Below are 17,877 nucleotides of genomic sequence, written 5' to 3'. Positions count from 1 at the left end.
GAGTTGGGTGACATTGGTGACAATGACCAGTCACAATATCACAATGTTTGTGTTTCTCTCTCTTTCACAAGCATTGTGACATTGTGATTGGCCAATGTCACCAATGTCACCCAACTCTATGTCACACAAGTGCTGCCCAGTAACTAGGGACTAGTGCCTTATATATGACCTGATATTCACGTCACACTATATATTACATCGTTATCACTATGACAGAGAATGAAAAGGCCAATGTGGCAAATGGATATTACATGAAGCATTTATTTTCCTTTTTATTTTATTTTTTACAGAAGAGCATTCTCCATATTTAATTACATAATAAATAATGGTACTATGGTTGTGAATGTGATAAGCTAATACTAAAATGGGTTACGCTAACAAATGTTTTAAGAGAGTACACTACTAGAAACTCTCTATTTTCCTGTGGAATTACCTGCGAATTTGGGTGAAATTTCTGCAGGAAACCTGTTTCCTGCGGATTTTGCCAAGGATTTAGGTTCCCAGGTATAACCTTCGTGGGTAATTGTTTCCTTAGGATTTTGGAAACCGCAGGAAACTTTCCTACGGATATTTTCCAAGGAAATTCCGCAGGAAAATTCGGGCAGTTATTCTAGAGATAACCTGCCCGTTTGTATGTTTTCTGGAACATATCGGCGGGTACTTCCGCAGCAAACGGCACAGGAAAATCCGCAGGAACCAGTGTTCCCCAGGTAAATCCTCAGGAAATGGATTTATATTTTAAAAAATGTTGAGCATTTCATTGCATTGCAGAACAATGAAAATATAATATAAATTATTTATTAAAAACCTTTTAATTGACTTTACAATAGGATTTTATCAACTAGGACAAATCAAAGTCTATGTGAGCAAACACATAACAAACTACTTGTACTATACAACCTTGTCAATAATCATAGGCACAACCTTCAAAAACACTGAAATTTCAATAGAATGTTTACACTAACACCACCTTAGTGGCTTACAGATTCAAAGTTGCTATCATAAAATATTCCAGTGATTTGTTTGGTAACTTGAAACAGCCACACAACACTAAGTTATACATACATGTAGATCATTTTGAAGAGGTGTCCCTGTAAGCATCAAGTGTTGGTTCGCATTTCAAGCAACAAACATCAGATTTTTCCACCTAAAGCTATTTTTGATAAGAAAACTCTCTTCTCCTCCATGAAACTCTCTCTTCCCCTCCATGAAACTCTCTTCCCTCTAAGGAGTATACACTCACTCGAAGAGTGCTTACAATCTGTCATTCTTTAGCAGCAGGTTGTAATAGATTGCCTAAAAGCAAAAACATATGACATATCTTACTCTAAAATGTTAAATCTTACAAACAAAATTAGAGAAATGAACAGAAAAAAAAAAGAACACACCTGAACTGTTTTGCCAAGGCCCATTTCATCTGGCAACATGGCTGTGTGACACATGAAATCAAAAGTCAATCACAAGATTCATGACAACCATAGTAAACACTAAAGCACAAATACTGTAACATTATCAAAACCACAAAGCTTCAAAAAAATCGCAGTAGCAATATACCAAAAAGCTGATTGTGTTACCGCTTCAAGCTCTCTCCCACCACCGTGAGTCAGTCGCCAACGTTCAGAAGCCCTTTACCTCAACCGTTGCTTGAACTTCAATATTACATGTCATAGCAGCCCTAATATTGATATATTCCAGTCATAACCGCTTCTCACTTTCTGTTCTACATACACTTGTAATGTACAATATTTGTTAAACGGATACAATTTCAAAATGATGAGTGCATACACATCATAGCAGCCCTAATATTGATATATTCATTCTTATGATTGCACTGCACTTTAACATTAGATTTATTAACAGTCCATGGCACAAAAGGTTTAACAAATATCATTAACAAAGTCAAAGTATCAAAACTAGTAACAACTTAAAAACAAAACGAAATCAAAACAAATTAATGGAGTTTAAGAGCAAATTGAACCTAAGATTTGGCATAATAGAAGACGTTGAAGGAATTGACGAGAACGATGAAGGAATCAGATGCGACGAACAATAAAGGAAATTGTAGCTTCAAGGAGTGGCGAGAAACGAGCTTCAACGAGTTGAGAAGGTTTGGATCTAATCGCCGATGAACAAAGAACGTTTGGATCGGAGCTTCAACGATGAACGTTTGGTCACACTTCAAAAATAGTTTGACGTTGAATTTGGACTTAAATCATGTTCACTATATAAGGAGAGAAAAAAATAAGATACCCAAAATATTTCATGAAAAAACTAAAAAATTAAAAATTTACTAAATCCGCAGGAAGAGTGGTCCGAAATCTTCCGCATGTAAAGCAGCATCAAAAGTTATAGTTACCTGCGGATATTCTTGCGGTTACCAAATCCGCAGGAAACGTTGTCAGTGTAACGAAATCCTCAGATAAATCCTCAGGTATTCCTGCGGATTATTTAGCGCAGGAAAATCCGCAGGAAATTCGACAGTTTCTAGTAGTGGTAATTTAAAAAATTTATGTAAAAAAATTTCTTTTTGAAGTTTTAATGTATTAAATACACAATTTCTAAAAAGAAGTTTCTTCACTTAATTTCTAAATAAGTACTGCAAGAACACTTATTATCATTTTCTTACTAAAATGAGCAGTATTAGAACGTGTAGTTTTTAATGGGTGTGGTGATGATATTTAACGCACGGTCTATGTTAAAGAAGTTAGGATTGTGATGCAACTTTCAAGAACATGACAACTACGTTATCGAAAAAGGGACCAATATTGTTGTCGAGCCATATAGTACAAGCCAGTTGGCGGGACAGGCATAAATAAATAAAATACGTAAATGTTAATTTGTGCCTTCAATGACTTTATGCATAAAAAGTTTGCATTCAACTTTTTAAAAGTTAGGGTCATGTTAACTTGTGTCCTAAGGGCACATATTAAAGAATCCAAAAAAAGCAAGTTTGTATTGAAAAACATGATATTTTAATTTTTTAGAAGTTGACTACACGACTTTTAAGGCGTATATTTCTATAAAGAGCTCCTTAACATGTGTCTTACAGGGCACAAGTTAACATTTGCCTAAAAATTAATATATTATATTTTTCGATGTAAAGTTGCTTTTTTTGAGTTGCTTAACATACTATGTCCTTAGAGCACAAGTTAACATAATAATAATAATAATAATAATAATAATAATAATAATAATAATAATAATAATAATAATAATAATAATAATAATAATAATCACTTCTTCTCATAATAATCGATTCATTTGCAAAAAAAAAGTCAAGAATAACTGAACCATTTCACTTTTCAATACAATATTAATTACTTTTTTTTTCCCTTTATAACTCTAATTAATACTACTTTCTTCACTCATAATTCAATATATTTCACTTTACATTTATGATAGTAAAAAATGCACCAATACTTAACAATAGCACTTAAAACTCTCTCTCTCTCTCTCTCTCTCTCTCTCTCTCTCTCTCTCTCTCTCTCTCTCTCTCTCTCTCTCTCTCTCTCTCTCTCTCTCTCTCTCTCTCTCTCTCTCTCTCTCTCTCTCCTTCTTTTATACATTATTCTTAATATGTGTGAAATGAACAAATAATCCGGAATGGAGGGAGTAATAAATAATAATAAAGGGAATACTAACTTGTATACTTAACACATGTTAAGAAACCTAAAGTGGAAACTTTGTTTAGGAAATTGTGCCAATTTATTCTTTTAGAGATTGAAAATTAATGATTCGTAATAAATTTTACCATTTATGGAATCCTTAACATATGTTCTAAAGACACAAGTTAGCATAACTTTAATCATCTTATTAGTACTCCTATATAATAAGAAGTGGAGAGACGGACAGAAAAGAGAAAATAAAATTAGACCATTGAATAAAAATAAGGGTCCTGCTAACCGGTGCCCTCGGGGCACTGGTTAAGCATACCATAAAAGGGAATTATTACCATAAAAGGAAACTGTTTTTGACTTTATTATAAATTAATTACACAATTTCAATGCATTAACTACTATATAATTTCCTTTTTCATATCCTTAACCAGTGCCCCGGGGGCACCGGTTAACATTTCCCTAAAACTAATAATACCCAACGGAAGATAATAATAATTATTATGAAAATAAAATTCGACCCGTTAGCGGACCCACGTAGATAATACCCAACGGAAGATAATAATAATTATTATGAAAATAAAATTCGACCCGTTAGCGGACCCACGTAGATGAATGACAATAATAATCCTATATCAATACCTATAATAATACTCAATGGAAAGATAGACACTAATGTAACGGTGTATCTTATTTTTTATTATAGGCTAAAATATGGTTTTAGTGCATGTAAATATGCCTCGTTTTGGTTTTAATCCCTGCAAAATCAAAACGAGGCATATTTAGAGGGACCAAGAACTATAATTTTTTTACAGGGATTAAAACCAAAATTAGACATATTTGCAGAGACCAAAACCATATTTTAGCCTTTATTATATTTCATTGTATACATGTTTTTTTTGTTTTTGTTTACAATATACATGTTTGATCATATACTTTAATTCAATTACTCCATCCGTCTCACAATAATTGTCTTTTTATCATTTTTTTTTTATTTTTCACAAAATAATTGTCATTTTAGAATATCAATGCAACATTTATTATTTTCCCCTTTATTATACCATTATTTATTGAATTTCATCTAACTTAACTACTCCACTAACTACAATTAATAAGAGTGTTTTAGTGAATGATACACCCTCCGGTCACAAATATAAGCAAAAATTCATATTTTATATTCATTCAATAAATGATGTATGTTGTCTACAATGAAGACCACATACATCATTTATTGAATGTATCTAAAATATGAATTTTTGCTTATATTTGTGACCGGAGGGTGTACTAATTTTACAATCAAAATCAACACAATTAATCATTTCCTTAATAATCGTGCACAATTAATAAGAGTAGTTTATTTTTTTTAGGGTTAAACATGTTTTTGGTCCCTATAAACTTAGGAACTTCTAAGTTTAGTCCTTACTTAATTTTAATAGGTTTTTTACTCCATACAAAAAAAAATTATTTCTAATTTTAGTCTCTGGTACAACATAGTTTGTTTAATTATCCTTAAACTCTTAAATTTTTGAACGATTTTTTTTAGACAAGTTTAGAACACTATGAAAGGTTCATTTACTAAAATTTAGAATTTTTTAACATGAAACGAATTAAATATGAATTTTTTAAAACGACAAAAGTTAAAGATAAAATTAACAAAATCTGGACGTAGAAATAAAATTTTGCGACAATTTTTTGCAGAGGAACTTTTAATAATGTTCTTAACTCGTCTGCAAAAAACTGTTCAAAAACTCAAGAGTTTAAGCATAAATTAAACAGATTTGAATTGAGTAGGGACTAATACTGAATGCAGAATTTTTTTTTAGGGATTTAAAGAACTATTAAAATTAAGTAAGGACTAAACTTAAAAGGTCTCAATTTTATAGCGACCAAAAACATATGTAACCTTTTTTTTAGGGTTAATTATGTTTTAGGTCCCTACAAAATTGCGACCTTGTAAGTTTAGTCCTTACTTAATTTTAATAGCATTTTTAATCCCTACAAAAAATTTCTGCACTCAATATTAGTCCTTACTCAATCCAAATTTGTTTAATTTATGCTTAAACTCTTAAGTTTTTCAACAATTTTTTACAGGCGTGTTAAGAACATTATTAAAAGGTCCTCCGAAAAAAATATCGCAAAAATTTGATTTCTACGTCCATATTTTTGTTACTTATATCTTAAACTTTTGTCGTTTTAAAAAATTCATATTTAATTTATTTCATGTTAAAAAATTATAGATTTTAGTAAATGAACCTTTCATAGTGTTCTAAACTTGTATAAAAAGAATCGTTAAAAAATTTAAGAGTTTAATGATAATTAAACAAAATTTATTTTAGCAGGGACTAAAATTATAAGTAAATTTTTTTTTTGTAGGGATTAAAAATGCTATTAAAATTAAGTAAGGACTAAACTTACACGGTCGCAATTTTGTAGGGACCAAAAACATAATTAACCTTTTTTTTATTTATAATTATAGTGTAGATTTGAATTAAATTTAAACTTTAAAAAGAATGGAATTGTTGGGGGATAAATTAGTAACAAAAAAGAGTTCGACTGAAATTAAAAATAGTCAAGATTTTTTTATTTTTAAATAAAAGTAGTTAAATGTTAGTTAACTTAGAAGTTGTCTTTACATCTTTATATAATACAAAAGGATACTTCTATGAGCATAATTACACGTGGCGCCTCATTTTGCTTCTAGCATTTAATGTTCCACAAACAAATTTTTTGCAATGCATTAGACCTTTGATCAAGAAAGTTGACTTAATTATGTATTATGTATCCATTGCATTTAATGTTTTTATCAACCAATTAGAATGGATCATGACTCATAATTTTTTTTCTTAACCAATCAAAATAGATCATGACTCATTTATTTTTTATGAGCCAATCAAAATTGATCTTGACATGATTTTTTTCCTATATATAGACAATTTGTTTTTCATTATCTTCATCTACCATCTTCCTCTCATAAAATAAAAGACATTTTGTGCCCATAATTTAGGTTTCGAGTATACTTTTTATGATTGTTTTTCATTGTGGTTGTATTTATGTGCTTTTTGTTATAGCATGTAGGTGTGAAAATTCTGTATTTAGTTTTCCTTCATTTTTTTTATCCAGTTCCTTTTTTTTCTTCTTCTAATTAACTATTTGCATTTTCAGGGTAAAAAAATTCATGCTATTGTATGAAGAAATATGATCTATAAATTTGAGAATGATTTGAAGGAAGGAAATGTCTACTTTGGTGTTGCGCTACAAATCTTGGATCTTATCAAACAACGAAACATGACTACAAACAAATTTTTTAATTTAACACAAAAATGAAATTATGCGGAGTGAATAGTGTACCTTCAGATAGTTCAGTTCAGATATTGATTTGGTGTTTCTTATTATGTCATTTATATGTATAATACTTTTATTTTGTTCGGATTAGTTTTTTCATCACAACATTATTTTCGATCTTAAAGAGGTAGTACAATCTATTTGGAGGCTTTGATAAACTTTTTTTTTTTAAAGAATGAGGCTTTGATAAACTTGATCATTTGTTATTTACACAAGTACAAAAAAGCAACCATTTTTAGAAAACTCCAATATTGTGTTAAACAATTGTAAATTTGAAACAATTAATTGGACTCAAAGTGGTTAATGAGTTCTACTAAAAATGAATTATTTAAGAAAATTAATTTTTGTTAAGACTTTAATTTCCTCTTTGCTCGAATTACCCGAATCCTTTTCCTCTGGGACTGGAGGGTTAACCCCAACAACAAAAAAACATATTAGATTTTTTCCACTATATTTTTAAACAAGTCTATGAATAACAAGATAAATGATACACATAAATGTATCAATCATGCAAGATAAATGTCTTTTGTTACTAAATGATTAATGATGCACATAAATGCATCAATCATGCAAGATAAATATGGAAGCTATTTGTTTGACCAAATAAATGAAGGATATTATTATGAATGTGTTATGAATAATTGAAAAAGACATTTGTGTACTTTATATGTGTCATCACTTATATTATAAGTCATTCAAATGTTAACATATGTCAATGATAATTTCCAAGCCAAACAGATTCAAACACTTTAAAAAGGAACAAGATGTAAAAAAAAAAAATTAGCATTTATCTACAATATTCTTTCTTTTTTTTTCCGAATATTACAAGTTTTTTTTATGGTATATCAATGTATGCAACAAAATAATAGTAAATGCAAAAAAAAAAAAAATATATATATATAATCAAAACCGTGTATATTAATGTATATGCTCTTTGCTAAAACCATTTATTATTATTGAATGAATATGCATGTTTTTTTTTTGCTAACGAAATTTTTAATTTTTTTTGTTACTGCTAACGAATGAATATGCATGTTTGAACCCAAAAAAGTAGTATAGAATATGAAAGGCCTAGACATTTAAGAAAAAAATCGTATACTATCTATAAAAATGAATGAAATGAGCTTTCAAAACCTCTATAAAGGTAGTATTATAAAAAGAGAAATGATAGCAACAGACACTTTTCAACATACCTTTTTTATTGATTGCAATTCGCACGAGTTCCACCAAATCATGTGAGACCCATATAAATTTGGTGGAACTCAAGTGAGTTTTAACCAATCAAAAGAGTGTGTTAAAAAATGTATATTAAAATGTGTGTTACTAGCATTCCTCATTATGCAAAAGAAATAAAATTATTTTCCATGAAAACCGGTAAAGGTTATTGTCCCTTTTTCTTATTTGATTTCTTCAATTTAATTGCAATCAACATTTGGTCTTCACAGTTTTTTTGCCAATCATAGACATTGATAAAATCAAGTGTACGTATTTTCCAAATGGAAAAAGAATTATTTAGGAAAAACCTTGCATTGAATTATATATCATCAGAATAAAAGTTGGAAAGTAATATATTTTAATGTTTTTATAACAATAAAAAATAGCACAAGAAAAAAGCGCACCATACAAGTATGTTCCTTTTTTTACTCATATAAACAAACTATCTTTTCCGCTAAAAAAACATATTCGTTTTTTTTTTAATAATTTTATTTAGGTGAGATTTTTTTTTGGTCATATCTCTCTTTATTTAGGTGAGTTGAGTCCAAAGAGAAAACCTCAAGAATCAAAAAGAGATTACAATGTATTATCCATCGAGGATGTCCTAACGCTGGTATTAAGAATCGTACTCACACTTTAATGGGGGCTGGAGTCAATTTATTATCAACTAAATCAACATATATCGACAATATAAGCACATTCTCAATCATACTACATATCTTTATATTTTTATCTTTATCTTTATAATAAACATTTGTCTTACATTACATATAAAGTACACATGGCGGTCTCTCATTTCCTACCTCATTTCATGCTATGATATTTCATTTTTATAAAACAAAATATTCAAATAAATATTTAAAATTGTCCATGATGATTTTGGTACCATTCTAAATTAAATGTTTTTATATCAACATTTACACAAAAAATCAATTATGTCTATATTTGTTTTTTTTTTTTTTGGGTCAAGTTATGCCGATATATGTTAATTGTGGGTGATTACTAATTTGTTAAATAAATGTCTTTCAAGTGGTACTAACATGTTTTCTTAATTCAACTTTCAATTTATGGATTTCTCCCATTTAGTATCAAAAACATATATTCTTGCTCAATGAAGATTTGGTTCAATTGTCGTGAGTTTAGCTTTTACTGCTAACGTGAAAACTTCTTGATGGCTGGTACGTAAGTATCTCGATTAGAGCTCAATAAATCTCAAAATCTATCCTAATTCAGATGAGCCCTTGGAGTCTGACTCACTAAACTTTCACTTATAAAAAATAAATAAATTAAAAAGAACAAGTTTTCTTTGTGAGAAAAACATCCGCAATGCAAAATATATTCTTTTATTTTTTTTCAAATGTATTTGGTAGTTTTGAATATGTCCACCAACAAGAATATTTTTCTTTTGGTGAATTTTAATGGAATGCTTACTAACAAGTATATATACATCATCGTTCATAAAAAAATAAATAATACACATCATCGTAAATATAGATATTTTCTTCAATTTGATGTAAATATGATTTATTTTCAATTTAAATGACTGAATAAGTATACCACTTCTTTTTACGATCACACCCCTTAATTAAGGGAATGTTTAATATGACGTTTCTTTTTACCATTTCTTTTTTACTTAATTATATCACATCATTTAAAATGTTAAATAAATTGTAACCAAAAAAAATGTTAAATAAATATGTAATTTATCAGCTCAAGTAACACATCAATATTTTTCCACGGTTACTTTCCAGCAAATACCAAAAGTCTTCTCATGGATAATAACATTAGGCTAAGAGTAACCACAAAGATGAAAATTGACACCACATCTCCGTCCTAATCTTTAACGCACTAGGTATATAAGTCATCTCATTTATATACTCTTGCATCCAATATGAAGTTTTAACTCATATATGACATATTAACATATCTCCTTTACGTGTGAGACTTTGTACATTTGTAATCTGGTAACATAACCAAATAAGATTAGAGAAAACATAACATGCTATAAAAGTGGGTTGGTGGTGATTTAATGGATGAATGTTTTTATTCTTTTCATTCATGAGAAGAGAGAAAGTAAATTAGAAAAAGATAGAAGACAAAAAAGCAATTCAAACATGAGAGAGATGATAAGAAAAAAAAGAAAAGTTTGTGCTTTGTCTATGAGAGTATATAGAATAGAGTGAATTCCTGTTGATTTACGAGTTTGTTGAAGGAGTTCGAAATTTTTTAGTATATATTTTACCAAAAAATTAAACTAAATAAATAATGTCACATTGTTTTAATAATAAATACAACAACCCTTTATTTTGTCAAATTAGCAAAACACATGCAATTTTTTATTGTCAAATCCAACCAAAGATCAAAAGTGAATGAATTTGAAATAATAGAGGTTAAATAAAAGATATAGCATGAAAGTGAATAACAACCAATAACTAAAATTTAAAATAAAAAATTAACAAATGTCATCCAATACCTAACAAAGTAGTTTATCATAATTTTGGGATAATGTTCAGACTTTCAGATGAGCCTACATTGAGTTAGATCACCATATTAGGTCAAAAGCAACCATATAAGTGAGATTGCCACACCACATCTTCACAAAAAATCGTAAGTCATTAAGTCTATGTGTTTCCTTCACAAAAAAAAAGTCTATGTGTCATCTCATTTATATGTTGTTCAAAATCTACTATTTTATCCAATGTAAAACGTCAACTCACACTTGATACATTAACATATGTTAATCAAGTGTGTGACTATCCACACTTGATAGTGATTTCATGCTGACAAATTTATGTTTATTTATTTCATGATAATAGAGAAAGGAAATTAAAAGGAAAAAAATAGAATACGAAAAAAGAATTTGAACATGATAAAAATGATTAGGGAAAAAAATATATGTAGTATGCTTTATCCGAAAAATTATTGGGAATTAACTGAGTTGCTGGAAATTATATGGGTTTGTTGAAGGGGTTGAAGATTTTTGGGTAATTATTTTACCAAAAAATTAGACTTAATTAACAAAGCGTCACGTCATTTTCAAATGTCTAATAAGCATGTGCTTTGTCAACTAACATAACACATCTGCATTTTTCCATTGTAACATCCCACTAAAGACCAAATGTAAAGTAATTTTAAATGATAAAGGTTGAATAAAAAATGGCATGAGAGCGAATGACATCCAAAAACTATATTTAAGTTAAAAAATAAATAAACAAATGACATCTAAACACCAACAATCTTAATGTCGGGACGACACAGGGAGCCTATATTGTGTTTGATCCTCATATTATGCAAAGAACAATCACACAATGGAGATTGACACCGCATATTGACTTAAAATATCTAATAAGCTTATGAGCATGTATTTTTTTCCACTCAGCATAACACTTCTACATTTTTCAATTCTTAGATCCCACCAAAGACTAAAAGTAAAATGGTTTGAAATAATAGATATTGAATAAAAAAAACAGCATCAAAGCAAATGACATCCCTAAGCTATAAATTTTAAGATGAAAAAAATTTAATAAATGATATCCAAAACTAACTAAATAGTTCATCATAATATTGTGTCTTCTGAGGGAGCCTATTTGTTTTTTTTTTTATATAATTAGTTTAGGCTAAGATCAACCACAAAAGTAAGATTCACACCACATCTTCATCTAAAATCTTAAGACATTATGTACATAAGTTATCTCACTTATATTTTTCTCACCATCGACCATTGAATTCAATGTGAAACTTTAACTCACATATGACACATTAACATCTCTCTTAAATGTGAGACTTTTTGCATGTGTAATATGGTGACATCCAAATTATAAGGACAAACTGAGACCTAACATGAAAAAGGAATTTTTTACATGAGATAGATGGTAAGGAAAACAAGTAAGGGGTGTGAGCTTTAACCTTTAAAGTATAGCAAATGGATTGAGTTGCTTGCAATTTTGTAGGTATGTTGAAGGATTAGGAGATTTTGGGGTAATTACTTTACGAAAAATAGACTCAATTAAAAAAAGTCACATCATTTTAAAATTTCTAATAGGTATATATTTTTGTAAACTCAAAATAATACATTTATCTTTTTTCATTATCAGAATTCACAAAAGAGCAAAGTCAAAGAATTTGAAATAAGGAATGCTGAATAAAAAAACAATGAACGTGAATGAAATTCAATAACTAAAATTTAAGATAAAAAAGTTAAACAAATGACATATAGAAACTAACAAAACAGTTCATCATGATTTTGGGACTTCTAGGGGATTATGCATAGAGTTTGATCACCATCTTAGATTAAGAGAAACCTCACAAGTGAGATTGATATCATATCTTCGTTCAAAACCTTTAGGCATCAGGAGTCATCTCACTTATATGATGTTCAAAATCTATTATTCCATCCAATACAGAACTTTAATACACACTTGATAAATTATCATTCAACTATCCACCTCCGTGATTACATGACATATTTAAATATGGTCAATTGAAATCACAAAATGTTCAAAAAGTTTGGTTGGCGGTGGTTTCATGGAGAGGGGTTTATGTTTCTTTCTTCCATGAGAAAAAATAAAGAAAATTAAAAGCAAAAAAAAAAAAATCATAAAAGGAATTAAAACACAAGGGAAGATAGGCGTAAGAAAAAAAGTATTGTGCATTTTTTTTTGTGAGAGTATAGAGAATAGTGTGAGTTGCTGGTTATTTGATGGGTTGGTCGAAGGAGTCCGAGATTTTTGGGTAATTATTTTACCAAAAAATTTGATTCAATTAAACAAACATCACATGATTTTTTTTAAGGAAAACGTTACATGATTTTAAATTGTCTAATAAATATATATTTTTGTCAACTCAACATAACACATCGACAATTTACCATTTTCACATGCCACAAAAGTCCAAAAGTGAATAAATTGAAATAATAGATGTTGAATGGAAAAAAAAAACATATGGAAGAGAATGTCATATAAAAACTAAACTTTAAGATGAAAATAAACAAATGACATCCAAAAACTAAAAAACCGGTTGATAACAATATTGTGATTTTCGCATAATCCTACATTGAGTTTGATCATCTCAACATACAAAGATAATCCACACACGTGAGTTTGACACCACATCTTAACCTAAACCTTAAGAAATTATGTATATGGATCATATCACTTATATGTTGCTCAACATCTACTCTCACATCCAATGTGTAACTTTAGCTCACAGTCAACACATCACCATATCTCACTTAAGTATAAGACTCTCCGCAACCGACATTTGTCACTGGGATTCACCCATGCTTCATTCGCAAAGTCGAACCGAGTTATAATACCATCATTGGACCTTATGGAAAGAGCCAGCAATGGTGTTAATCTACTCATTAGACATAGAGCAACCACATAAATGAGAATAATACATCTTCATCCAATGTTTTAATTACGACGAAATTCTAGCCCGTGCTTGGCACGGGTGTCTATACTAGTAATAGTATAAATAACAAAATCATGCACGAATTACAGTAATTTTTTAATTAGAGATGACAATTTTAAACTTCAAAAAGGTTCGAACCCCGGCCTCTGCATAAATTATGCAATATCCTTACCAACTGAATTAAACTCACGGGAAAAAGAAAAAAAAAACTTCAAAAAGGTTGGATACACCCCTTCAAGTCAAAATATTTATATTTGTTTCCATAACAAGTCTCTAAGAGCATCTACAATGGTGAGGTCTTCACCATTTAAGACCTGATACCTAATCGGTACTCCCATTGTGGAAAAAAAAATTGGATGTATTAAAAAATCCAAAGGTCTAACTTAAAACCCTCATTCTTAAATGGGCTCACATAACTTTTTATTAAAATAATAATTTTTATGGCTATTAAATAATATTTGTGGGACCCTATTAGACCCTTTGTTAGAGGATCTCCATTGGGTTGGTTGAGTACCTATTAAGTACTATTATTAAAAAATTATTAAAAAGTGATGTGCCCATGTGGGACCCATTTAAGACCTCAAAATTGAAGGTCTCTATTGTGGATGCTCTAAAAGGCACTTTTCAATATTTTCTTAATGATGATGATAAGTTTCATTCTAACAAGAGTTTAAGACCACTATTTAACCAAGCCAAAAGGCATTGGAATACTTCCGTTGAATATTGAGCTATCCTTAATAGATACTTCCATTTATTGAATCAAGTAAAAAGTATTTTGACAAATCAAATTCGTATATTCATACACGAATAACATGATATCATGTTCGACGATTTGCGCCATTCACCAACAGTTTCCTTATGTTATCCGCTAGATCCATCATCGTCATCCTGTATGCATCACCCATCTACACATACACATACTCACAATCAGAGACATGCCTACCGTTGTGTCAGCACTCAACTTTGTACGGGGTTTATCTACCTCTAATATGGATGACTTTATGAATGAAATTCTTTTTTTTTTCTTAGAAGAAAATTATGTTACCAATGATTTTTTATTTTTCTAGAATCCAGTTAGATATGATAAAAAAAATTATCATTTACTTTTATAAAGTATAATTTAAATATAACTTTTTTAAAAATATAATAATATTTATTATATTAAAATTATATTCCTATAAATTATATATTCATATTTATATATAATTTTATCACAATGAATTTTGGCTCTTTTAAATTCTATTGGAATAAAAATATTTAATTCTTAAAATAAAATTATTATTATTATTATTATTTTTTAGTAAATTTATTATATTATTACTATTATTATTAAAATTAAGAAATTTCGTTTCATTTTAAAAAAATTCAATATAACTTTTCCACAATGATAGCTTTTTCATTTACATATAATAATGTATCTCATATCAATACTTAGTTTATCTAAAATCTACAAATAAAATAATATATAATATTTAAGTTTATTTTTATTGTACATCAAACATAAGATACGATTAGACTTACCATGTCTATATATATATATATATATATATATATATATATATATATATATATATATATATATATATATCATATTATATCTATTTTTATATTCTATCTTACACTAATCTATGTGGAATTTAGCATGGGAAAGCATAGTTGTTTCCCACCAAGAGAAAGTCAATGTTAGCCATTAGATACACAATCTTATTATACACCTTCAACACTAGAATTTTTTTGTCACCATCTTCCACCACCATCTCTCTCAACACTTTCGGAAATCAAAACTTAATAACCCAGAACATGAAATTAAAATAAAATGGGTGCTTGACGGTATCACAGCATGAATTCGCAGTTTTTTTTTCTTCTTTCAATTTCACATCATGTGTTGCCCTAAGAACATGAAGCCACAATTTTATTTTATTTTAATTTCTATGATTTGTTCAATTATTGAATTTTTTTCTCCATTCTTTGTTATCAGGTGTTATTTTATTTCCTTCACCATTTGCCCACTGAAAAAAAATTCTCAAAGAATTTATCCCCATTTTCAGTGGATCTGGATAGGTTATAGTTTATGTGGTTGTGTTTGAAATTTTGAAGCTTTGAGATGAATGGAAGGAGTTAAAGACAGAAGCGATGATGAATTTTGGGACTGCATCTAGCTTCCTGTTTTCTGGATCTATTTTTCAATAAAAATAAAAAGGATAAAACAAAGAGAAAGAAAGTAATTTCACAAAATTGGTATTTTGTTATAAAGAGAGTGGGTGAAGAATAAGAAGATGATTAAGGAATTGAAGAAAAGAGTTTGGTATTTCATTAGGAAGAAAAAAAATCAAAGAAAAATGGTTGTTCATAACATGTTCGTAACATGGTTTTACTTGATTTGGATTTGATTTTGCTGTGAAGGGAAGGAGAGTTGGGACAAAGATTTTGATGGTGTTGTTGCTGGTGGGGTTGGTTGGTATGAAGGAGTGATGGTGGTGGAAGATAGGGACAAAATAATCTAGTGTTGAGAGTGTATGATAAGATTGTGTTCTTTACTTGATCTGATGGCTAACATTAACTTTCACATGGTGGGAAACAACTCTCCTTTCCCATACTAAATCCCACCATCCTATCGTATCATGACTATTAAACAAATGTTTTATTTTATTTTTTATTTTTATAAAAGTTATAGCAAAAACTACATTTCTCATGCATGTTTATAATTAGTACAATTTGTCAAAGAAAATGTTCATAATTAGTTTTGATGTAGTGTTAAAGTAGGGCATTAAAGTTTAGAGATGCATACCTGAGCGATGATAGTAATGCCAAGAGTTGAATTGCCAAACGGCAATACGCTGGTGCTGGTGACAAACAAATGAAGATTTTGAAGCATGTCCAATATTTTGAGTTGAATGCCATTTTCCTTCTCACAATTGATGTAAATGAGTATATTATTCTCCGACACTTTCACTTTGATATCAGGAAGCAATTCATTTGGTCTAAGATAATTGTCAAGATTCATTTCACTAGATGTGGTAGGTCGAACTCCACAATAATTTTCCTTATTGTGAAGTATTATTGGTTCTTTGCCTCTCTTGTTTTGTTGTACTTCTAACTCCATCACTCTTTTTTGAAGTTTTTCCACGTAATTGATAGCGCCTTGAACTATAGAGGCCTTGTCTGTCTGTCGAAAAGGAAATACATATGCAGAAACCATTAAATTCGAGTCAATAACACAATTTGGATTTAACTCATGAGTTAGTATGTGGACGCAGTTACGGCCTGATTGTAAAAGAACGATTGAGATTTCACATTGTGTGAAACTACCGAGATCTGGATTGTGTATTAAGATTCATTGAATCATAGATGGACGGTCGAGATTTATTACTACTACTTTGAATTTTGTGAATTCGTTCACTATAAGTTTTTAACATATTTTCCAAAAAATTCTCTTTTTTTCCCTAAAAAGTTAATATAGGAGTATATTTATATTCAAAATAAATAATATAAAAAAACTATGATGAATGCTTTGTTTTGATTTGTTTTATTACATCATTTGTTTTGTTTTGATTTGTTTTATTACATCATGTGTTTTGATTTGATTCAGTATGTATGTAATTCAAATCAAAGCACTGAAATGTATTAATTAATGCAAGGGGGGTAAAAATTGAGTCTAAATAATTTGTTGAGTTTATTACCTTCGTTGAGCGAGGAATTATAGATGAAAGCTCTGTGAATTTATGTGCGAGTTCAAGTCTCCTTCTCCTCTCTGCCAGTGTGTGAAATAGAGTCTTTGATTTGCTTCTAGTATTGATCTTCTCTTCTTTGGCTAATCCTTTGCCATTTGCTTTTGATTCAAAGCTTATATTTGAGGAAGTCCTCTTTTTAGGGTAATAAGGTGGTTTGGACTTCCCTGGTATTGTGGCTATGGAATTATTAGAAGAGAGAATGCTAGTGCTAGGAAGCAGCTCCGGCGAGCTTGCAATCTTCGTGGCAGCGGTGGCGGCTCCGGCTACTATAGATGGTTGTTGTGCCATGTAGTCGCCAAGGAATTCACCATCTTGGTGGCACATCGATTCTAGCCAATCCATATCCTGTATAACAATTGTATGAAAAATATGTATCAATTGATGCTGGAACTTACTATGAGTATATAACAATTATGTATCTAGCTAGGTTGCATTACCGTATGAAGAGGCCAAATATTTTCCCATGTGAACTGCTCCATGATTAGAAAGTGCTGGATATGAGAGAGACTCTCCAGTCAAATGAATATAAATCAAGTGATAAATAACTAAACCCTTAAAAAAAG

The 17,877-nt window shown here is 29.5% G+C and overlaps 1 protein-coding gene and 1 long non-coding RNA gene across 3 annotated transcripts; both read right to left on the bottom strand.

The window, feature by feature from the left end:
• Nucleotides 1-925: 925 nt before the first annotated feature.
• LOC146951559 (uncharacterized) lies at nucleotides 926-1,996 on the bottom strand. Of its 2 annotated transcripts, XR_015025513.1 has the most exons (3): nucleotides 1,555-1,996; nucleotides 1,389-1,429; nucleotides 926-1,296 (listed from the first exon to the last, which is right to left on the bottom strand). It is a non-coding gene; the product is annotated as an uncharacterized LOC146951559 (long non-coding RNA). The 2 variants fall into 2 exon arrangements; XR_015025512.1 differs by having other exon boundaries at nucleotides 1,389-1,996.
• Nucleotides 1,997-14,312: 12,316 nt separating this feature from the next.
• LOC146951558 (transcription factor bHLH19-like) lies at nucleotides 14,313-17,819 on the bottom strand. The gene is made up of 4 exons (XM_085747576.1): nucleotides 17,752-17,819; nucleotides 17,264-17,659; nucleotides 16,372-16,749; nucleotides 14,313-14,488 (listed from the first exon to the last, which is right to left on the bottom strand). Exons 1-4 carry the CDS (start codon nucleotides 17,791-17,793, stop codon nucleotides 14,402-14,404), a joined length of 903 nt encoding a protein of 300 aa, XP_085603702.1. The 5' UTR covers nucleotides 17,794-17,819; the 3' UTR covers nucleotides 14,313-14,401.
• Between the last annotated feature and the right edge of the window lie 58 nt (nucleotides 17,820-17,877).

This window comes from Medicago sativa, chromosome 2, assembly GCF_051527215.1.
Source record: "Medicago sativa cultivar Bolivia chromosome 2, Bolivia_mono, whole genome shotgun sequence".
NCBI lineage: Eukaryota > Viridiplantae > Streptophyta > Magnoliopsida > Fabales > Fabaceae > Medicago > Medicago sativa.
The sequence above is the reverse complement of the archived record's forward strand: the minus strand, read 5'-3'. Positions and strand labels throughout refer to the sequence as shown.